The following is a 17,499-nucleotide window of genomic DNA, read 5'->3' as shown; positions in this document are numbered from 1 at the left end:
CAAATTCTCTGGTCTGGAAGGTACACTTGATTTAAACACGATTCAAAATAAGTAAAAACAGATGATAACACAGCAAATAATGACAGCTTGGCAATTTAGCTAAAACAAATTATCTTATCCAGAACACTATGGGAGCGTCAAAGAGAAATGCAAAAATAACTCTGTGTATCTTTGACTGTTCTTACAATTTCCAGTGGCTCAAACTCTCATCTTCAAACTGGGAAATGTGAGAGGAACTGAAAGGGAGAGAAGAAACTGGAAAAGTGTAGGGAAATGTAAACATTAGAAAGAGTGTAGGAAGGGGACAGCTTCAGGGTCAATCTGAGACTCTCCTGCCCGTTGTGATCTGGATAGACCCGGGCCCGCCGCGTGTTCCGTAGAGGCCGTGCGGCGGCGACGGTGACCTGAGTGGCCATCAAGCAGCTAGAAAGCGCTTTCGCAGGAGCAGGGCAGCGGCCGGGGGCGAGGCGGAGGTGGGCGCCAGCAGCCCTCTACTGGCTGCTCGCGTCTAGCGTGGTGATAATGGGGGTGGGGCCAGCGGTGGCGGTGAAGCGCTTGGTGGCCCCCCGTCCCCTCATCGTCCTCCGCTGTTCCCTCCCACGAACAGCAGACTGCGCCCAGGCGCCTCCGCAGCCTCCGCAGGAGCCGGCAGTCGCCTGCCTGGAAGAAGAGGTAAACGAAGGGATCGAGAGCGCTGTTGGCCACTCCCACGAGGTGCAGCGCGGCCGCCACTTCCTCGGCCTCCCAGTCTCCCACCTGTCCCGACGACCACACGGCCGCCAGCCGGGCAGCGAAGTAGGGAAGCTCGCAGCTCACGAACAGCAGCGCCAGCGCCAGGCTCATCTTCAGACTCTGTACCTTAGCGCGTGGCAGCGCGCTGGGCGCAGGGGCTCGGCCGGGACTCGCCCACCAGGGCGCTGAAGGCGGCGGGGCCTGGGGCGGGCGCTGCCACCAGGCGCAGAGCAGGCGACTGCAAGCTACGCCCATGACCGCGACCGGCGCCACGAAGCCCGCGACGGCCTCGTAAAGCGCATAGACCTGCAGGTGCCAGCGCGGCAGAGGCGCGAAGATGTCACGGCAGCGACGCTCCCCGGGCCAAGCGCGGGGGGCCGAGGGCGCGGCGGGTGGCGGCGAGGGGGCGCCCCCGCGCACCACGAAGGCCGGGGGCAGCGCCAGCAGCAGCGCCAGCAGCCAGCCCAGGGCGGCGAGGGCGCGCGCTGGCAGCGGCGGGCCCTGCGGCCGGCGCACGGTGCGCTGGCGTTCGAGGGCAATGAGTACCACGAGGTGGGCCGAAGCGCCTCGGCCGGACGCCTGCAGCAGCTGCACGAAGCGGCACGACAGGTCTCCCGCCGCCCGGCGCGGCTCGCCCAGCAGCTCCCAGGCCAGCTGCGACAGCGCGGTGCCTCCGCACGCGTACAGGTCAGCGAGGGCCAGCTGCACGAGCAGGAAGTCCATCTTGCGACGCTTGGGGCCGGCCCACGGCCCGGCACCCCCGCACAGGCGACACAGCACAGTGCTGTTGCCGGCCACCGCCACCACCAAGATGACCCCCAGGAAGACCAGGCGGACGCGGCGGCCGGGCGGTCCGGGAGGCGGCGGAGGCGGCGGCGGCGGCCCCGGGGCCGGGGCTCCCTGTTCCGAAGTGAAGTTGAGACCCCAGCCGGGAGAGACGGGTACGGAGACGTTGGGCGCCAGCGAGAAAGTTGAGGGGCTGAAGGGATCCTCCATCCTTAGCCTGGGGGGAGCGGAGGTAGGAAGCGAGGGAAACCCAGGTGGAGGCGAGGCTGCGAGGGGCGCTCAAAGTTTGTTGAAAACGCACACGCAACAGAGAGGGAAATGGATTCGGGTAGACTCGCGCTTAGTTGTTTTTATAGGTTGTCCTCGTCATTTGTCACTCAAATGTGGGTTGTACACTCGAGGAACACACATGATTCCTATTCTCCACCTTCTCCGTGGCTCTCCTCCCAGTCCTGGTGGATGCCCTTCCAATCTCTGCCGCGGCTCCCACAGCGCGCTCGCAGTAGCGGCGGGGACCACTGAGTTCTGGGTGCCTCTCCCGTTCGCTATTAAATTTACAGGAAGAGCACAAAACAGGGCAGAAGGTCGCTTTGCCCGGCCTTTGCAAAAGCAAAAGCGCATGCAACCGGGACTAACACACCAGAGAGGAGGGTCCTGACAGAGACTGTACCTCTCAAAAACGGTTACGGATTACGGTTACGGATTGCTAGTAGGAAAAACAAAAAACAAAAAAACACTAGTTTTGATTTAAAAAAAATATCAGGAATGGCATGGATCTACATGCACTAGCATGAGAAAAACAGGAACACAAGAAACCCAACAGCGTTTTGGGCAAAGAGGAGCCCAAGAGATGAATCTTTGATAAAGATGTATCTTCCTCTGGCCATTAGTGAGAGTATTTACTTGGAGAGAACTAAAGTAATGATGTTGCTTAGCAATTAGGAAGAGCAGTGATTTGCAGATGTTTCAAATACTCCTCATTACTTGAAGCCACGGTTCACAGCTGCTCTCTCCGTGATGTAAAATTTGCTGCATTAGTCTGAAGGGGACATTCATAGGTTTTATGCATATGGTAGTGCATTTATTGATTTTCTCCTAATATTTCCATCCAGTGGAGGATGTGTCATCATGGCTTTTCATTCTCTTGATTCTGTTTTCCAAGCAGATGGAGGTTGCTGGGAGGGAGTACGCCCCCAATAAGCCTAGAGAAAAGGTGACTAAGAGAACGATAAGGCGGCCAATTTTCAAAAAAGAAATTCAAGTCACAGGAAATGGTTTAGATTAAATGCTGTCTTTTATTTTAGTCCTATCTCCTCCTCACAAACAAATTTTACTTTTCCTGTTGGAAACATCAATTTGTCTTTTATGTACCCTCTTATATTATTTTTTTAAAATTTTTCTCAATGCTTTATTTTTAATCTGAGAGAGAGAGAGAGAGAGAGTGAGCAGAGGAGCAGTGAGAAAGGGAGACACAGAATCCGAAGCAGGCTCCAGGCTCTGAGCTGTCAGCACAGAGCCCAACGCAGGGCTTGAATTCTCAAACTGTGAGATCAAGACCTGAGCAGAAGTCAGACGCTTAACTAACTGAGCCACCCTCTTACATTATTACAGTGTAAGTACATTTCCTGTGTTTCTGGCCTGGGCATCTGCTGGGGTTCATATTCCCAGACTGAGGACACATTTGGCACTTTAAGATGCTCAGGATAAGAGGGGTTGGTAGATGCAGATGATAGTGCTGTTAGTTGCCTGGAGGAATCCTAATTCCTAAACTGTTGTCCTTTGGCCAGAGACCTTTGTCATTTTTATTATCCTATCTCCAGTGGCTAGCACTGGGCCTGATACAGGTTAGGTATCAGTAAATATGTTTTGAATTACTGAACTAGACGATATATGACACATTTCAGATAATTTTGAGCAAATGTTCCTGCTTTGACTATAAATCCATCAACCTAAGGTAAGAAAAAACTACCTTTCATACCTATGCCAGTATCATCCAGAGGAGCCCAAGGAAGCTCTGGAAGAGGTGTAGGGATAGCCATTCTTGATGGAACACTTAAGAGAGAGGAAGAGCAATAGTCTTGGGAAATCAGACTCTTGGTTTAATTTTCACATTCTCCCCTCAGAGGATTTTGCTGGGGCCTTTTTCTTTCTAACATACACCATCCCAGCTTATGATCCACTTCTTCCAAGGAGCCGTCTCTGAGCAATACCCATAATTCAGTGATTCCTCTAAGCAATATCAGTTTAATATTTCTCAAGGTAATTCTATAATTTGTCTCAAATTTGTTGAAATGCTCTCGTATAGCAAAATAAGACTCTACCAGTGACATTACATTTCACAGAACTTTACTAAGACCTGATAAATCATTGATTAAAGAAAATGATTCTCAAAATAACACATGCACATAGTTTGGAAAGTCTAACAGAACTGGAGGGCCAACAACAATATCGTTTCCTGTACACACATCCTCACTCCTCCTTCTAGAGGGAACCAATTTAGAATCTATTTGCCGTTTCTTCTGGCATTTACTTAATTCCAGAATTCTAAATCACAAATGTGTAATGCTATTTATTGACTCAGTGATTTCAGACACAATTACCTTCTCATGAGATACAATAATCTTGTAATTTCAGGTTAGATCTATGTTTAGTGTTTACATTATTATGAAATGAAAATATTCTCAGCTGAATGTTATAGTATATTTTGAATATCATTTTTTTGTTTTCTTGAAGTTAATAACTGCCTTAATTTTCCTTGTTATACAGCTAATTCTTCCTTTAAATGGTCCCTCAGTTCGATTTCCATAAGTTTGGTTTTGTAACATAATGTAGCAATTCCAATTTTTTTTTTTTTTTTTGGAAACCTTCTTATCAGAGACTCCCTTCTCTCTCCTATGTGGGCTGGTTTCTTTCCAGGCCTGCTACACACTTATCATCCTGAAATATGTTTGTTGTCATCACTGAAACTCTCTGCCCTTCTCTTGGGTTGGAATTCCTGCCTCTTGGGTTTCTGGTCTTTTTTCTTGGTTTCTTCCTTTTTGGTAGAAAACATCACCTGACATGTTGTAAGGTTAAAAAGACTGTGCAGAGGCTGAGGACGTAGCTGCGGGAGTCTCACTGTGCCTATTATACCTGAGTCACGTAGATTCAATCACGTTTGCCCTCCAGGACACCTGTTACCCAGGCATCTCCCTTTGCCATCATCCTAGAGACTCCTTTCATTATCTCATGCTGTTTTTCCTGCTTTCTAATTTCATGGGTATTTTTTGTTCTTTATTTCCCTCCTTGGGTGGAAAGCATCTTCAGTGGCTTCTTGAGAAAGGGTATATTTGGGGGATCTTGTATGTCTGAAAATTTCTTTATTTTACCATCATGCTTAACCGAAGTCTTGGCTGGGGTTAAAATTCTATATTGGAAACATTTTCCTTCTGAATTTTGATGGCATTGTTCCATTACCTTCTGGATTTTAAGTGTGTTGAGAAGCTTAAAGCCACTCTGGATCCTCATTGGTGTAAACATGATCATTGTTTTTTCCATTTTAGAAGTTTGATTCTTTTCTTCTCTCTGAAAAATTTCACAAGGATGTGTTTATTTGATCCACTGCTGGGCATAATCAAGGGTCATGGGTTGTATTTAATTGCATTATGCCTCTAGTGGCCTTTAATCTAGAACGGTTTCCCAGCCTTTCTTTTTCCTTTCATGATTCTGACAGGTCTGAAGGGTCCATGATACATGTTTAGTACAATGTCTCTAACGTTGCTTTTTGTTTCCACATAATTAAATCTGAGTCAGAGTTTTTGGGCTGAAATACTACCTAGGTAATAATGTGTCCGTAGTATATCATTTCCGGGGCATATATAGTGCTAGTTTGTCTCAATACCAGTGATGTTAAACTTGACATGTTTTTAAAACCTAAGGTTCTAGGTTCTGTGCTTGTCCTCCAGAGGTAGCCACTCTGCATTTGTACACCTGTCCCACTGAGGGGCTCCATTAGGTCTCCAGCCCTGCCCCCAATCTTTCTCATGAGTGCTGTTTGAGGTCTATGAAAAAAAGTTCGTGAGTGGAGGTGGTTTCCCTTGTGTGGGGGCTCCCAGAATTTGTGTTGTTATTTTCACCCACATTGGGCTTTAAGAATTTGTCAAAGTATCTGTTGTTTTGTTATCCACTCTTTGGGCTACTGGTTTCCACCTCCACCTCCCCTGATGTTCTGCCAAAGGTGGACCAGTTTGAGTGTATCACCTTCTCAGAGGGACTTGCCACCCTTTTGAATTCAGTTTACCAGTTGCCTTGCAACCTTAGTCACTGATAGGCTCAAAAAAAGTTTAGATGATCTAGCCTTTTTTTCTTGATTTTTGTTAATGTGGGAGGAATATTCCTTGCAACTTTCCCTTTCCTATGGGAAAGCAAGACTCTCAAAATATTATTGAAGGATGGCAATCCTTTACTATAAATATTACAAAATTGATACTTATTTTGTTGTTTAACTTCTTGAACAGTTTATTTTTATTTCCTCTTAATAATTAAAAGCCTAAGGCTAAAAATATTCTTCTGAATATAGTTCTGATTGTGTCATATGTTCTACGTTTTCTTATTTTCATTTTAAAAGTAGCATAGGGGCACCTGGGTGGCTCAGTCGCTTAAGCATCTGACTTTGGCTCAGGTCATGATCTCAAGGTTCTGAGTTTGAGCGCTGGTTTGGACTCTCTGCTGTCAGCACAGAGCCTGGAGCCTGCTTCAGATTCTGTGTCTCCCTCTCTCTCCTCCCCTTCCCCACTCGTGCTTTGTCTCTCTTCCTTTCTCAAAAATAAATAAACATTAAAAAGTATTATAAAAATAGCATAGAAGTATAATTTTTTGACCTAAGAATTCTTTAGGATGCTGCCTTATAACTTTATTTTTTTAAATGTTTATTGAGTTTTTTGTTTTGTTTTGTTTTGAGAGAGAGAGACAAACCACAAGTGGGGGACAGGGAGAGACAGAGAGGGAGATGCAGAATCTGAAACAGGCTCCAGGATCTGAGCTGTCAGCACAGAGCCAGATGCAGCGCTCGAACCCACGAACTGTGAGATCATGACCTGAGCCGAAGTTGAACGCACAATGTGACTGAGCCACCCAGGTGCCCCTAAAAAAGAAACTCTTACTGAGATTAAAATCAGGATTGTATGAAATTTCTACATTAGTTCTGGAGCAGTGACATTTTAAGATCTTCCTGTTCAAGAACATACTATCATTCCATGTTCATATCTTGTTTGTACACTTCAGTAGAACTTTATAATTTTTTTAATCTAGGTTTGGGCCTCTTGCTAAAATTTATTTTATAGACTGTCCTAATGTGAGTGAGATATTTTTCCTAATTCCCATTTTTATCTAGTGATTATTCTTATGTATTGATTTTTACATATGTAGCCATTTAACAAGTTTCATCATTTCTAGTAGTTTTTATTAGGGTGCCCTAGGTTTAATGAGATGGAGACCTACAAAGAGTAGAAAGGATAAATACAAAATCCACCATTTTATTTTATTTCTTTTTTTAACAGAGACAAATAAAAATGTATAAGGCTCCCAGTTGATGTGGATGTTTCTGGACTATGGTTTGAAGAACAAGTTTTCAGAACCTTGTTTCCCAAATCTCACTGCACATTAGACTCACATGGGGCGCTTTGAAAACTCTCAGTGGTTGGAGGTGGGAGCCAGGCATTAATAGATTTTAAATAGCCTCTGGTAAATCCAGTTTGCAGTAAAGTTGTGAACCATTGTTCTACACTAGCCTTAGCAAACTATGGCCCGCAGGTCCAATCCTATGTTTTTGTAAACAAAGTTTCATTCTAAAGTAGCCAGGCTCCTCTGTTTACATATTGTCTGTTGCTGTTTTCATGCTACTAGCACAGTACTGAGTAGTTGTGAAAAAGACCATATGGTTCACAAAGCCTAAAATAATTCAGTATCTGGCCTTTTTCATAGAAAAAGACAAACATAGAGGGATAGAAAGTCCCTCTGTTGACCCTTTTGTTCAGGCTTTTGCTAGAATTTACTGTTTTTGGAAGGCTCTGCTTTATTGAGAAGGGTACTCCTTTTCAGCTCTGCCCTGCCATGGCCTAACGTGTTGGTTTTCTAATCCATTGTGTTATCTGAAAAACTCAAATTCCTAGAAAATTAATTCGACAAGTATTTACTAATCTTCTACTATGTGTCAGGCACTTCGGATACCTTAAGCAACAAAAAGGACAAAAATCTGCGCCTGTATGGAACTTTCATCCTAGTGGGGTAGGAGGGGTAGGGGACAGTATAAGCAAATCATATATATAAAACATATACTATGTTGGGTGGTAATAATTTCTATGGAGAAAAATAAAGCAGGGAAGTCTGTGTGAGAAGGTAGCATTGGAGCAATGACCTGAAAGACGTAGCAAAGACAGTCGTACAGAAATCTGGAGAACCGTATGCCAAGCAGGAAGTATTGACAAGCACGAAGGTCTTGAGGTGGTACATGCCTGGCATGCTGGAAAACAACAGGGATGCCAGTGTGGCCAGAACAGAGTGAACAAAGTGGGAATGTGGGAGGAGAGCCGGTCTGTGAGGTAACATGCAACGAGGTAGTTCAGGTGCTGTAGGCCTTTGTAAGGATTTTGGCTCTTACAGAGTTAAGATGGGACACCAGTGGAAGGTTTGGAGTATCCAGTGAAGGGATGTGATGTATCTTAATAGAATCACTCTGGCTGCTCTGCTGAGTACAGACTGAAGAAAGTTTAGGGGCAGACTCAGGGAGACTTCTTAGGAGGCTGTTGCAAAATTCCAAACAAGAGACTATGGCTGACAGGAATCAGGGCGGTGGAGGTCGTAAAAAGGAAGCCCAAAGATTGTCTTCAATCTAGTTTATAATTGGTGTGGGTTTCTCTCAGATTCTGGCATTAAGTTTTTCTTCTTTTTCTGTTTTCATGGTTGTTAGATACCATTTTGAATTAGCTTTTGTCCTTAAACACTCAGTTATACCTAAGTATGATTCTGTATCTAATATGCTTAAAACAATGTGTATGCTTGGTAAATCGTAACAATGAATGTATCTTGAAGAGTTTGGGTAGGACAAGATGGATTATATTTATCTTCACATGCCTATGTTTTCAGAACCACATTGCTATTATTATTGCTTTATTTTTCCCCTATAATTAGCATATTCACCCACACAGTAGCTATTTCATGTTCTTTAGGCTTAACTAGGGAGGTAGATTTGTGTATTTTCATTTTAATCGCAACAGTTTAATATTGAGATCTTTTCCATAAGGGTTTTACTTCGGAATGTATCTGAAGTGAAGTTTATTTCTCAGAAATTCATACATAACTGCAAAGATAAGTTCATACAAAGTCACTGAAGAATAGCAAACAAAGGAGATGAACTGGCTTATTAAGAAAACTTCAAAGGCAGTTTGAAAAGGAAGTTAGGTAAAATTATTATTTGCAGATCAGCTTTTTAACTGAAAAAAAATAAGATACCAATTGAAAAACTATTGGTACCAAAAAATATCATATTTTTGGCATAAAATAAATATATAGAAATAGAATTTGTATACATAAACAACCAGTTAGAAAAGATAATGGAAGAAAGGTCCACTTAAAATAGCATACCACCAACAAATGATGAAGCAACTAGGAATAAATTCATCTCTGCCTACACTTCAGGATCATCAGCTGGAGAGCTTCACAGAACAATAAGAATAAAACAGTGCCCAGGTGCCTTCCCTAGAATTCTAATTCTATCGGTGTGGGGTGGGGCCTAGGCAGTATTTTTTTTTAAAAGTTCCTACTTTTCTAAAAATCTCTGAAAAAAATCGATCCACATGAAGAACGCTTGCATATTATGAGAGAGAGCAAAGAAGCCTTGAAGAAAGGGAAAAGTGTGCTATAGTCTTTAAAGTAACTGAGCAGTATAAAGAGGTCAGTTCTCTCTAAACTAGGTGACAAATTTAATATGATTTCATAAAAAGACTAAAAAGATTTTTCACTTTTGAATTGGACAAACTTATTCTAAATTTGTGTGGGAAGCATAAGTTAGCAAGAGTATCCAGGGAAACTCTGAAAAAGTGTTGGAAAAGGACTAGTTTGACCAGATACTGACTACCACATCAGTAAACAAAGTAGTCGACTGGAAGATAAAAAATGTTCTGAAAGGACACAAATATAAATGAGACTTTGGAATATGATAAAATGGCATTTCAAATCAATAGAGAAAAAGATGATTTCAATAAAAGGTGTTATATAATGAAGCGGCATTTTTTTAACTAACGGGACAAATGTTAGTTTACTCAATAAAAGGTCATTTGGGTTGCCATCTTAAACAACAAACTAAAGTTAGATCTCTACTATGGAAGACATTCCAGATGGGGTGCAGATCTAAGGTCAAAAAATAAAACTCTAAAAGAAGGTAAATGGGGAAAGTGGAGAATACCATTCAGAATATGTATGACATAAAATCCCAAAGCCATAAAAACAAAGATTCATAAATTTGATTGCATGAAAATACCAATTTCCACAGGTTGAAAATACCAATTTCCACAAGTAAAAAACACCAGAACTCCATCAAAAGACAAATTACAAAAATGAAAAAAAATATTTGCAGCTTCTCTTACAAGAAGCTAATATCTAAAAGCATGCCTAAAATAAAAAAGACCAATAACCAATAGAAAAATAGGCAAAGAATAGAAATAGAAAGATCACAGTACAGTAAAGGAAATTCAAATGGCTATGACATATATGAAAACATGATCTTACTCATAATTTAAAAAATTAAAAATAATATATATTTTTATCAGGTTGGCAAAGGATGTGAGGAAGTGCATTGCTGGTGAGAATTTTAATGGGTACAACTTCTTTAGGGGTAATTTGCTGTAATTTTGCTAGATACAATCCTGCCCCAGCAATTTCACTTTTAGGTATTTTTAAATGGGAGAGAAAAAAAAAACAGAGCAATATGCAGAACATTTTGTATAGTAAGCTACTTTATGTGTGGGGGGAAAAATACAAAGTTTGTTTATAGATGTATGGTATGTCTCTAAAAGGATACTTAGGAAGATGGTTACAGTAGTTGCCCCAGGAAGGGGACCTGGGAAAGGAGGGAGACTTCATGCTCATTGTTAACTCTTTTGTGCCTTTTAAAACTTTTACCTTGTGTATATATTACCTATTAAAAAAAAAAAAACAAACAGTAATAAAGTCAGCCATATCCAAGATCTGTGTCCCACCAAATACTCTAAATACTCCCACCACATACATCTAAATGGTCTATGTCCCATCAGATACAAATAACTCATCAGACACCATCAGATACTCATAGATAACTATTTAATGGTTTGTAAGTAATTCTAATTGTTAAGATACTCTATATTCCATATTATTCACAGGAACATAACTTTATATTATATTACTTGCTTCCATCTTTTTAATACCTCCATTAAGTTGTTAAAAGTTGTTAAGAATGAGGTCTGGATAGTAATCATTTTTGAAAATATATAATTCTATAATGGTTAGTATTTTATTTTAAAATAGAATGCATTCTTAAATTTTTTTAATGTTTATTTATTTTGAGAGAGAGAGAGAGAGAGAGCACGCACATGAGAGGGGGAGGGGAGAGAGAGGGAGACACAGAATCCGAAGCAGGCTCCAGGCTCCGAGCTGTCAGCACAGAGCCTTGATGTGGGGCTTGAACCCACAGATCGCGAGATCACGACCTGAGCCAAAGTCGGACACTTCGCCGACTGAGCCACCCAGGTGCCCCTAAAATAGAATACATTCTTTAAAAGTAACCAAAAATCAGTAAGTATTAGAACAAACATAAAAATTAATCATGATCTCTTAGCATATCTCCGTATGTTGCTCTAGAACATTATTTTCTAACTTTTGTTCAGATTTTTTTTTGGATTAGAGTGGGTGTTAAGCCACTGATCAATTGCACTTTCATACTTCCTTGGTTTTTTCAGCCAGTCCTGATGCCACCTGAGGTTCCCTATAACATTTGAATAGTTTTGCCCTACACTTCGTCTCCACTTGAGAAACTGTTCTTTGTTGTATTGGTGGACAGAAGCAGAAACCTTAGGGTAGTTGATAATGGAACGAAGCTTTTGATCCAAAGAATAAGTAATCTCTGGAAATTTTGTAGCAATATTTGTTAGTTCATCTGGATCCGAGGAAAGATCTGAAAGAAAAAAATTAAATACCAGTCAAAATATTTATCTGCTACAGAAACATTTTTTAGAATGTCATTACTCTATGACAGATAATGTATTTGAATTTATTTTTATTTTCAGTTCATTTTAGTATAAGATGAAAGATAGTATTAATGGCAAATAATATACCAAAAGTTAAACACTCCTCTAAATGCATGTCCAGATTATCTTCCTACCACCATCCTACTGTCCCAATTTTTTTCTTATCCATTCCTGGATGGCAGAAATAAGTCAAACTCTTATCACTAGTAAGCTGGCTTAGCCCTAATTCTTCCTGGTTTTCATGCCTTGCTTACTTTGACATACATAGAAAAAAAAAAATAATAATGCTTATATTGTCCCATTTCAACAGTCCCAAACTTGCCAGATATAAGAATTCTTTATATGGTCAAGGCCTATTTTTCCCAACTTCACTTACTCCTAGTTTTCTATATATTTTAGCATCTCTTGTGCTCCGAGTTTTGAAAGTTAGATTTGTCAATACTGTCCACTGAGCAAATAGCCATGGAAATAAGAATGTATCTTAACTGCTACCATCAAGAAAATAATGATAAATATTTTCAGAACACAAACATCCTTTTTACCTAGGTAAAAGGAAGACAAAACTGGGATGCCGATCTAATTGGAAAAATACCAAGTCAAAGATCTTATGACAATTTACTTGAGATAATAAATGAACATTACATGTTGAGGAAAAAACCTCTCTGGGCCTATTTGAGTGCATTTGCCAGAAGAGCCCTAATGACATTTGTGACTTTGTTAGGTGACTTCAGATGACACCTCTTTGGTCAGGGAAAGCAGTCAATAAACCCCAGAGAATATAGGAAAGGTAGGCTCACTCACTGATCCTTTGACTGTTACATCTGCTTTTTGCAGAACATGGCCAATGAATGAGCAAGACATGCCCAAGACTCATCAGGATAAAAATTTAAGGACTTCCTTTTGAAGCCGAGAATCTCCTGCTCTTACAGTTATGGGGAGAGGCATAGGCCAATCAGTTTGGTCCCTGAAGAATTATTTGGAATTAATAATTTTGACATTTGTAACTGGAAAGGAAACTTAGGGAGAAAAGAATATTAATAATGGTGTATTTTGTGTGAAAAGGGGGCGAAGGGTGAGTAAAGCCTAAATTTAATAATGTTTTAAGATTAATTCATAGAGTAGTGAAGCTAGCAGGCATCTTTGTGGAGTGGAAGGAGCATGGATGTTGAAACTTAGACCTGGGTTAAAATCCCAGCCCTGCCACTTAGCTATGAAATTTTTCATTGGTATCTGAGTCCATTTAACCCCTAGTCTTCTCTACAAAATAAGGATAATGGTGTCATCTTGTAGAGTTGAGGCAAACATTAAATGATAGATGTAGAATGTCAGGCTCCACAACATATACGGGTTATTTCTCCAGAATAGCTGAAACCATGGTATAATGAGAGGGTGATGACCACTGTTTGAGACAGATAAGCATGAATATGAGAAGACACCTTGATCAGAGAAAACAGTGGTTTCAATCTTGAGACTCAGATCAGAAGTTTTAGGGCACTTGCTGTGGAATTCAGATGACTTACAAAGAAGCTTCACCTCAAATGGGCAACCATTTGTAGACTGTCCTGCCACAAAAAGCAGCAGAGATTTATGCATTTAACTAAAGATTACTAGATCTCTTGAACAACACTGTATAGGTCAACTCATTACATACAATACCACACTTACAAAAACATATCAACAGATTTACCAAAGAGTTGAGGCAATACTGAAGTACCATCAGAGTATGCTATATACTTCCACTGGTTAGTCCGAAGCATGTAGGTGGAAGCATTCACATTGCATCCATGGAATTCACTTAGAATCCAGGGTGGATGTAGGTTTCTGAATTCATGTTCATTCTTAAACGTTTCTGATGATAATGGCAACAACGAGTATCCACTCAGGTTCTGAGGCAGAGGAACTCCAGCAATATCTATGTAACAAAATAACACAATATTTTAAAATAACTTATTCTTTTATTAGTTATTAGTTGAAACATTCACATATGACATCATCAAAGGTTGCAGAGACAAAAGACCATATATGGATTTTGTAAATAGACTGCGTAGGCCTATTTGAAGTAAATGCTTACTTCACTACCCATGTGACCTTGGGCATGATATTAACCACTCCAAAACTCAATCTCCTCATTTGTAAAAGGGGAATAATAATCACACCTGTACTTCAAAGACTTATATTAGGTGTAAATGTGATACTTATGTAAAATTCTGAGAACAGTGCCTGATAGGAAATCCTCAACAGATATTATTTAATCAGTCATTTATTTCTGAATGATAAATGATCACAGTTGCTTCTCACATTTGTTCTACCAGATATTAATAAGACCTATATGAAAAAGGGGCTTAGTAGTCATACATGTTTACAAACAAGGATTAAAATCAAATAGGTAAATTTTTTGTAGATGTAAATGGATTGCTGATGTATCTCATAAACCTTTAATAGTGGTATGCCATGTGTCTCAAAGTTATTTGATGACATAATATTTTACTCTCATGTAGCATCTTCAGGGGCTAGTATTTTGCAGAACATATGTTGGAAATCCTGGATTATACTGATTTAGGAAAAAATAATTTATTTTTCCCTTACCAAATATAAATATATAAGGCATGAGAGATGTCTAATTTAAAAAGAAGTCTTTTTGGGGCATCTGGGTGGCTCAGTCAGTTGAGCGTCCGACTTTGGTTCAGGTCATGATCTCATAGTCGGTGAGTTCAAGTCCTGTGTTGGGCTCTGTGCTGACAGCTCAGAGCCTGGAGCCTTCTTCAGATTCTGTGTCTCATTCTCTCTCTGCCCCTCCCTCACTCATGCTCTGTATGTCTCTCTTTCTCTTAAGGTATTTGGAACTCAAACTGTCTTTTTCCTATAGAAAAATTACCATTAATTATGGCTGGGTACTTGGGACAGTTCCAAAATGATTTGTGCTTGCCTCTCCACCCCTTTTCTAGTTTCCATGTTCCATGGTTTTTAGGTATAATTAAATATTTTCAATAAAAAATAGGAAGTAATATATCAGCAATTCTAGGAGTTAAGCAAAATTGAATAGGAAAATTAACTTGACTGTAAGTATTTGAGGAAAAATAGGTTAATTAAAGGAGAATAAGGAAGTAGACAAAAACCTCTATAAATTTTCTGAAGGTGCATGTTTTACATATGATGTAATTTAAAAATCTGTATCCTCCATTTCCTTGGGAGGGGCATTTTATAAGTACCGATCTTCTGCCAACCAATCATAATTATGGATTTTTTTGAGGAAGAAAGAAAGAAAGAAAAAGAGAAAGAAAGATAGATCAGAGGTAACTGGTTAAAAACAAAAGGAACAAAGACATTAAAGAGGATGTGCATGAGACAAAGGAACAACCTGAGATAAAACTCACTTGAGCTACAAGACAGTAGGCTACTACTGTGAGGTCTTACCATAAGGAACCCAAGTATCGAGGGAACAGGCTGGGTCAGGCTGGTCTGCATGGCAGCCGTTGGGAGGCAACAGAAGAGGACTTAGAAGATGATTGGAAAGCAAGGACCAATTGGCATATACCTAGGCCCATGAAGTCCCTGTATTCAGCATTTTAATAACCTTTGATACTTAGAAATACCTTGTTTCAGGGGTGCTTGGGTGGCTCAGTTGGTTGAACGTCTGACTCTTGATTTCAGCTCAGGTCATGATCTCATGGTCGTGAGATCAAGCCCCACATTGGGCTCTGTGCTGAGTGTGGAGCCTGCTTGGGATTCTCTCCCTCTCTCTCTCTCTGCCCCTCCGCTGATGCAAGCATGCATGTGTGTGTGTGTGTGTGTCTGTGCGCACGCGTGCGTGCACATGCGCACGCTCTCGCTCTCTCTCAAATAAAGTTAAAAAAAAAAAAAGAAATACTTTATTTCAGATTTATTCCAGGCTGAATTCTCCTAAAGAAGCTCGTAAGACTAAGAAAATTTACATGGGTCTCCTATGTTTATGAGAAGTCAGTAGTAAACTGAGATAAGAGTGCATTTAAATATTTTTTAAATTCATTCGATAAACTAGGTGCTATTCCAGGTGTAAGGAAGCAACAGAGAACAAAGCAGTTAGCTCTCCTGGAGCTTACCTTCTAACATGGTGAGACAAATAAACATGTCAGATGGTGCTAAGTGCAATGAAGAAGAAGAAGAAGAAAGCAGAGGAAAGGAGACAGAGAAGGATGTTGAGTATGTGTTCAGGTGCTATTTTATATAGTGTGTTCAGGGAAGCCTCTCTGAGGAGGTGCCATTTAAACCCTGAGGAAGGGCTAGGCTGAGTCCTAAAGATATCTAGGGGTGGGGGTGGGGTGGGGGATGGGGGTGGTAGAGCAACCCCCGAGGGAATAGCATATGTATAGACCCTGAGGCAAGAACCTGCTTAGTTCATTCCCCAGACACCAAGGAGCCCTGAATGGCTGCAGCAGAGTCTAAGTGATGGATGAGATTGTAAAAGAGGAGTTAGGAGAGGGAAGATATCATGTTAGAATCTCAAGCGCAATAAGAGATTTTGAATTTTTACTCTGAGTGAAATGGGAAGCCAGTAGAGGATTCTGAGTAGAAGCATGACATGTCTGACGGTGACTACTACGTGGTGAAATGACTGAAGGTGGTATGAGCAGGAGGTAGGTAGGCATCGGGAAGCTACTGTAGGAGTCCAGGAAAGAGAGAATGGCAAATTATTTCCAATCTATTAGTAGTAGTATAATATACCTTTGTAAACTGGTGAAGAATAAAAGCCATATCAAATATCCACCGTATTTAATAAATACATATTTATTTACTTTTCTGTGCCTCAGGAAACTGGGTATTCACTTCTCATATATTAATGATTTCCTCAAAAGCACTTTAGTTTAAACTGCATTTCCAAAAGCTCTTTGATCTTTGCTTAAAACTATTGTTCGTAATTTTTTTTCTTCTAGCAAATCTGTCGTTCTAATTGCATTTTAGTAAGTTTCATCTTTCTTGGTAGCGTAAGAAAGATTAAAAGTAACTGCAGGATTCTTAATAAAGTGCCTTAAAATTAAAATAATAAATAAATGGGGAAAAATGCAGACCTGGATATATATATAATGGTCTCCTGAAGAGAGATAAGATTATATTTCTTTTTTTTTAAGTTTATTTATTTATTTTGAGAGAGAGAGAGAGCACGCACACTTGAATATAGGAGGGGCATAGAGAGGAGGAGAGAGAGAATCCCAAGCAGGCTCTGCACTGAGCATGGAGCTGGATGAGGGGCTCGATCCCATGACCATGAGATTATGACCTGAGCGGAAATCAAGAGTTGGATGTTTAACCAACTGAGCCACCCAGGCGCCCCAATATATTTCTTCCTGACCATATGAGTAGATAAAGTTTTAGACTGGGATGGCAATGATGCCAACCGTGTACATTTTTGAGGGCATACCTAAGAATAAAAAATACTAATGATGATAATGTCTAACATTTAATTGTTTACAGTGTTCCAGTCATTGTTCTAAGCTATGCATTACCCACTATTATTTACATTTTATTGATAAGAAAACTGTAGACCACAGATGTTAAGTAACTTGCCCCAGCCCAACACTGAAGGAGGGATTTGAATTTAGGCAGTCTGACTCCAGGATCTCTGGATTCTTCAGGACTACAACACAAGTCTTACTTTACTGTAGTTATTGAACTTTGCAATATTTTTTAGGTAAAAAAAAAAAAGTCTGTGTAGAATGCTTCTCCCAACCCTCCATTAAGATCTTGTAAC

At 40.6% G+C, this 17,499-nt stretch overlaps 2 protein-coding genes across 2 annotated transcripts in view; both read right to left on the bottom strand.

Moving 5' to 3' along the window:
* Positions 1-423: 423 nt before the first annotated feature.
* GPR150 (G protein-coupled receptor 150) lies at positions 424-1,728 on the bottom strand. Its single transcript, XM_049647604.1, has one exon. It carries the CDS (start codon positions 1,726-1,728, stop codon positions 424-426), a length of 1,305 nt encoding a protein of 434 aa, XP_049503561.1.
* Positions 1,729-10,834: 9,106 nt separating this feature from the next.
* The window catches only part of ARSK (arylsulfatase family member K), a 44,914-nt gene continuing 38,249 nt past the window's right edge, over positions 10,835-17,499 (bottom strand). The window contains exons 7-8 of the mRNA XM_049647605.1: positions 13,462-13,686; positions 10,835-11,701 (exon numbers count right to left, since the gene is read on the bottom strand). Coding sequence (XP_049503562.1) covers positions 11,400-11,701; positions 13,462-13,686 — 527 coding nt within the window. The 3' untranslated portion in view covers positions 10,835-11,399. The remainder of the gene's footprint in view (positions 11,702-13,461; positions 13,687-17,499) is intronic.

Source organism: Panthera uncia (assembly GCF_023721935.1).
Source record: "Panthera uncia isolate 11264 chromosome A1 unlocalized genomic scaffold, Puncia_PCG_1.0 HiC_scaffold_17, whole genome shotgun sequence".
Lineage (NCBI taxonomy): Eukaryota > Metazoa > Chordata > Mammalia > Carnivora > Felidae > Panthera > Panthera uncia.
This window is presented reverse-complemented; position numbering and strand designations above follow the sequence as displayed.

Coding starts and splice junctions, on each gene's coding strand:
- GPR150 (XM_049647604.1), bottom strand. CDS start 1,728: ATGGAGGATCCCTTCAGCCCCTCAACTTTCTCGCTGGCGCCCAACGTC.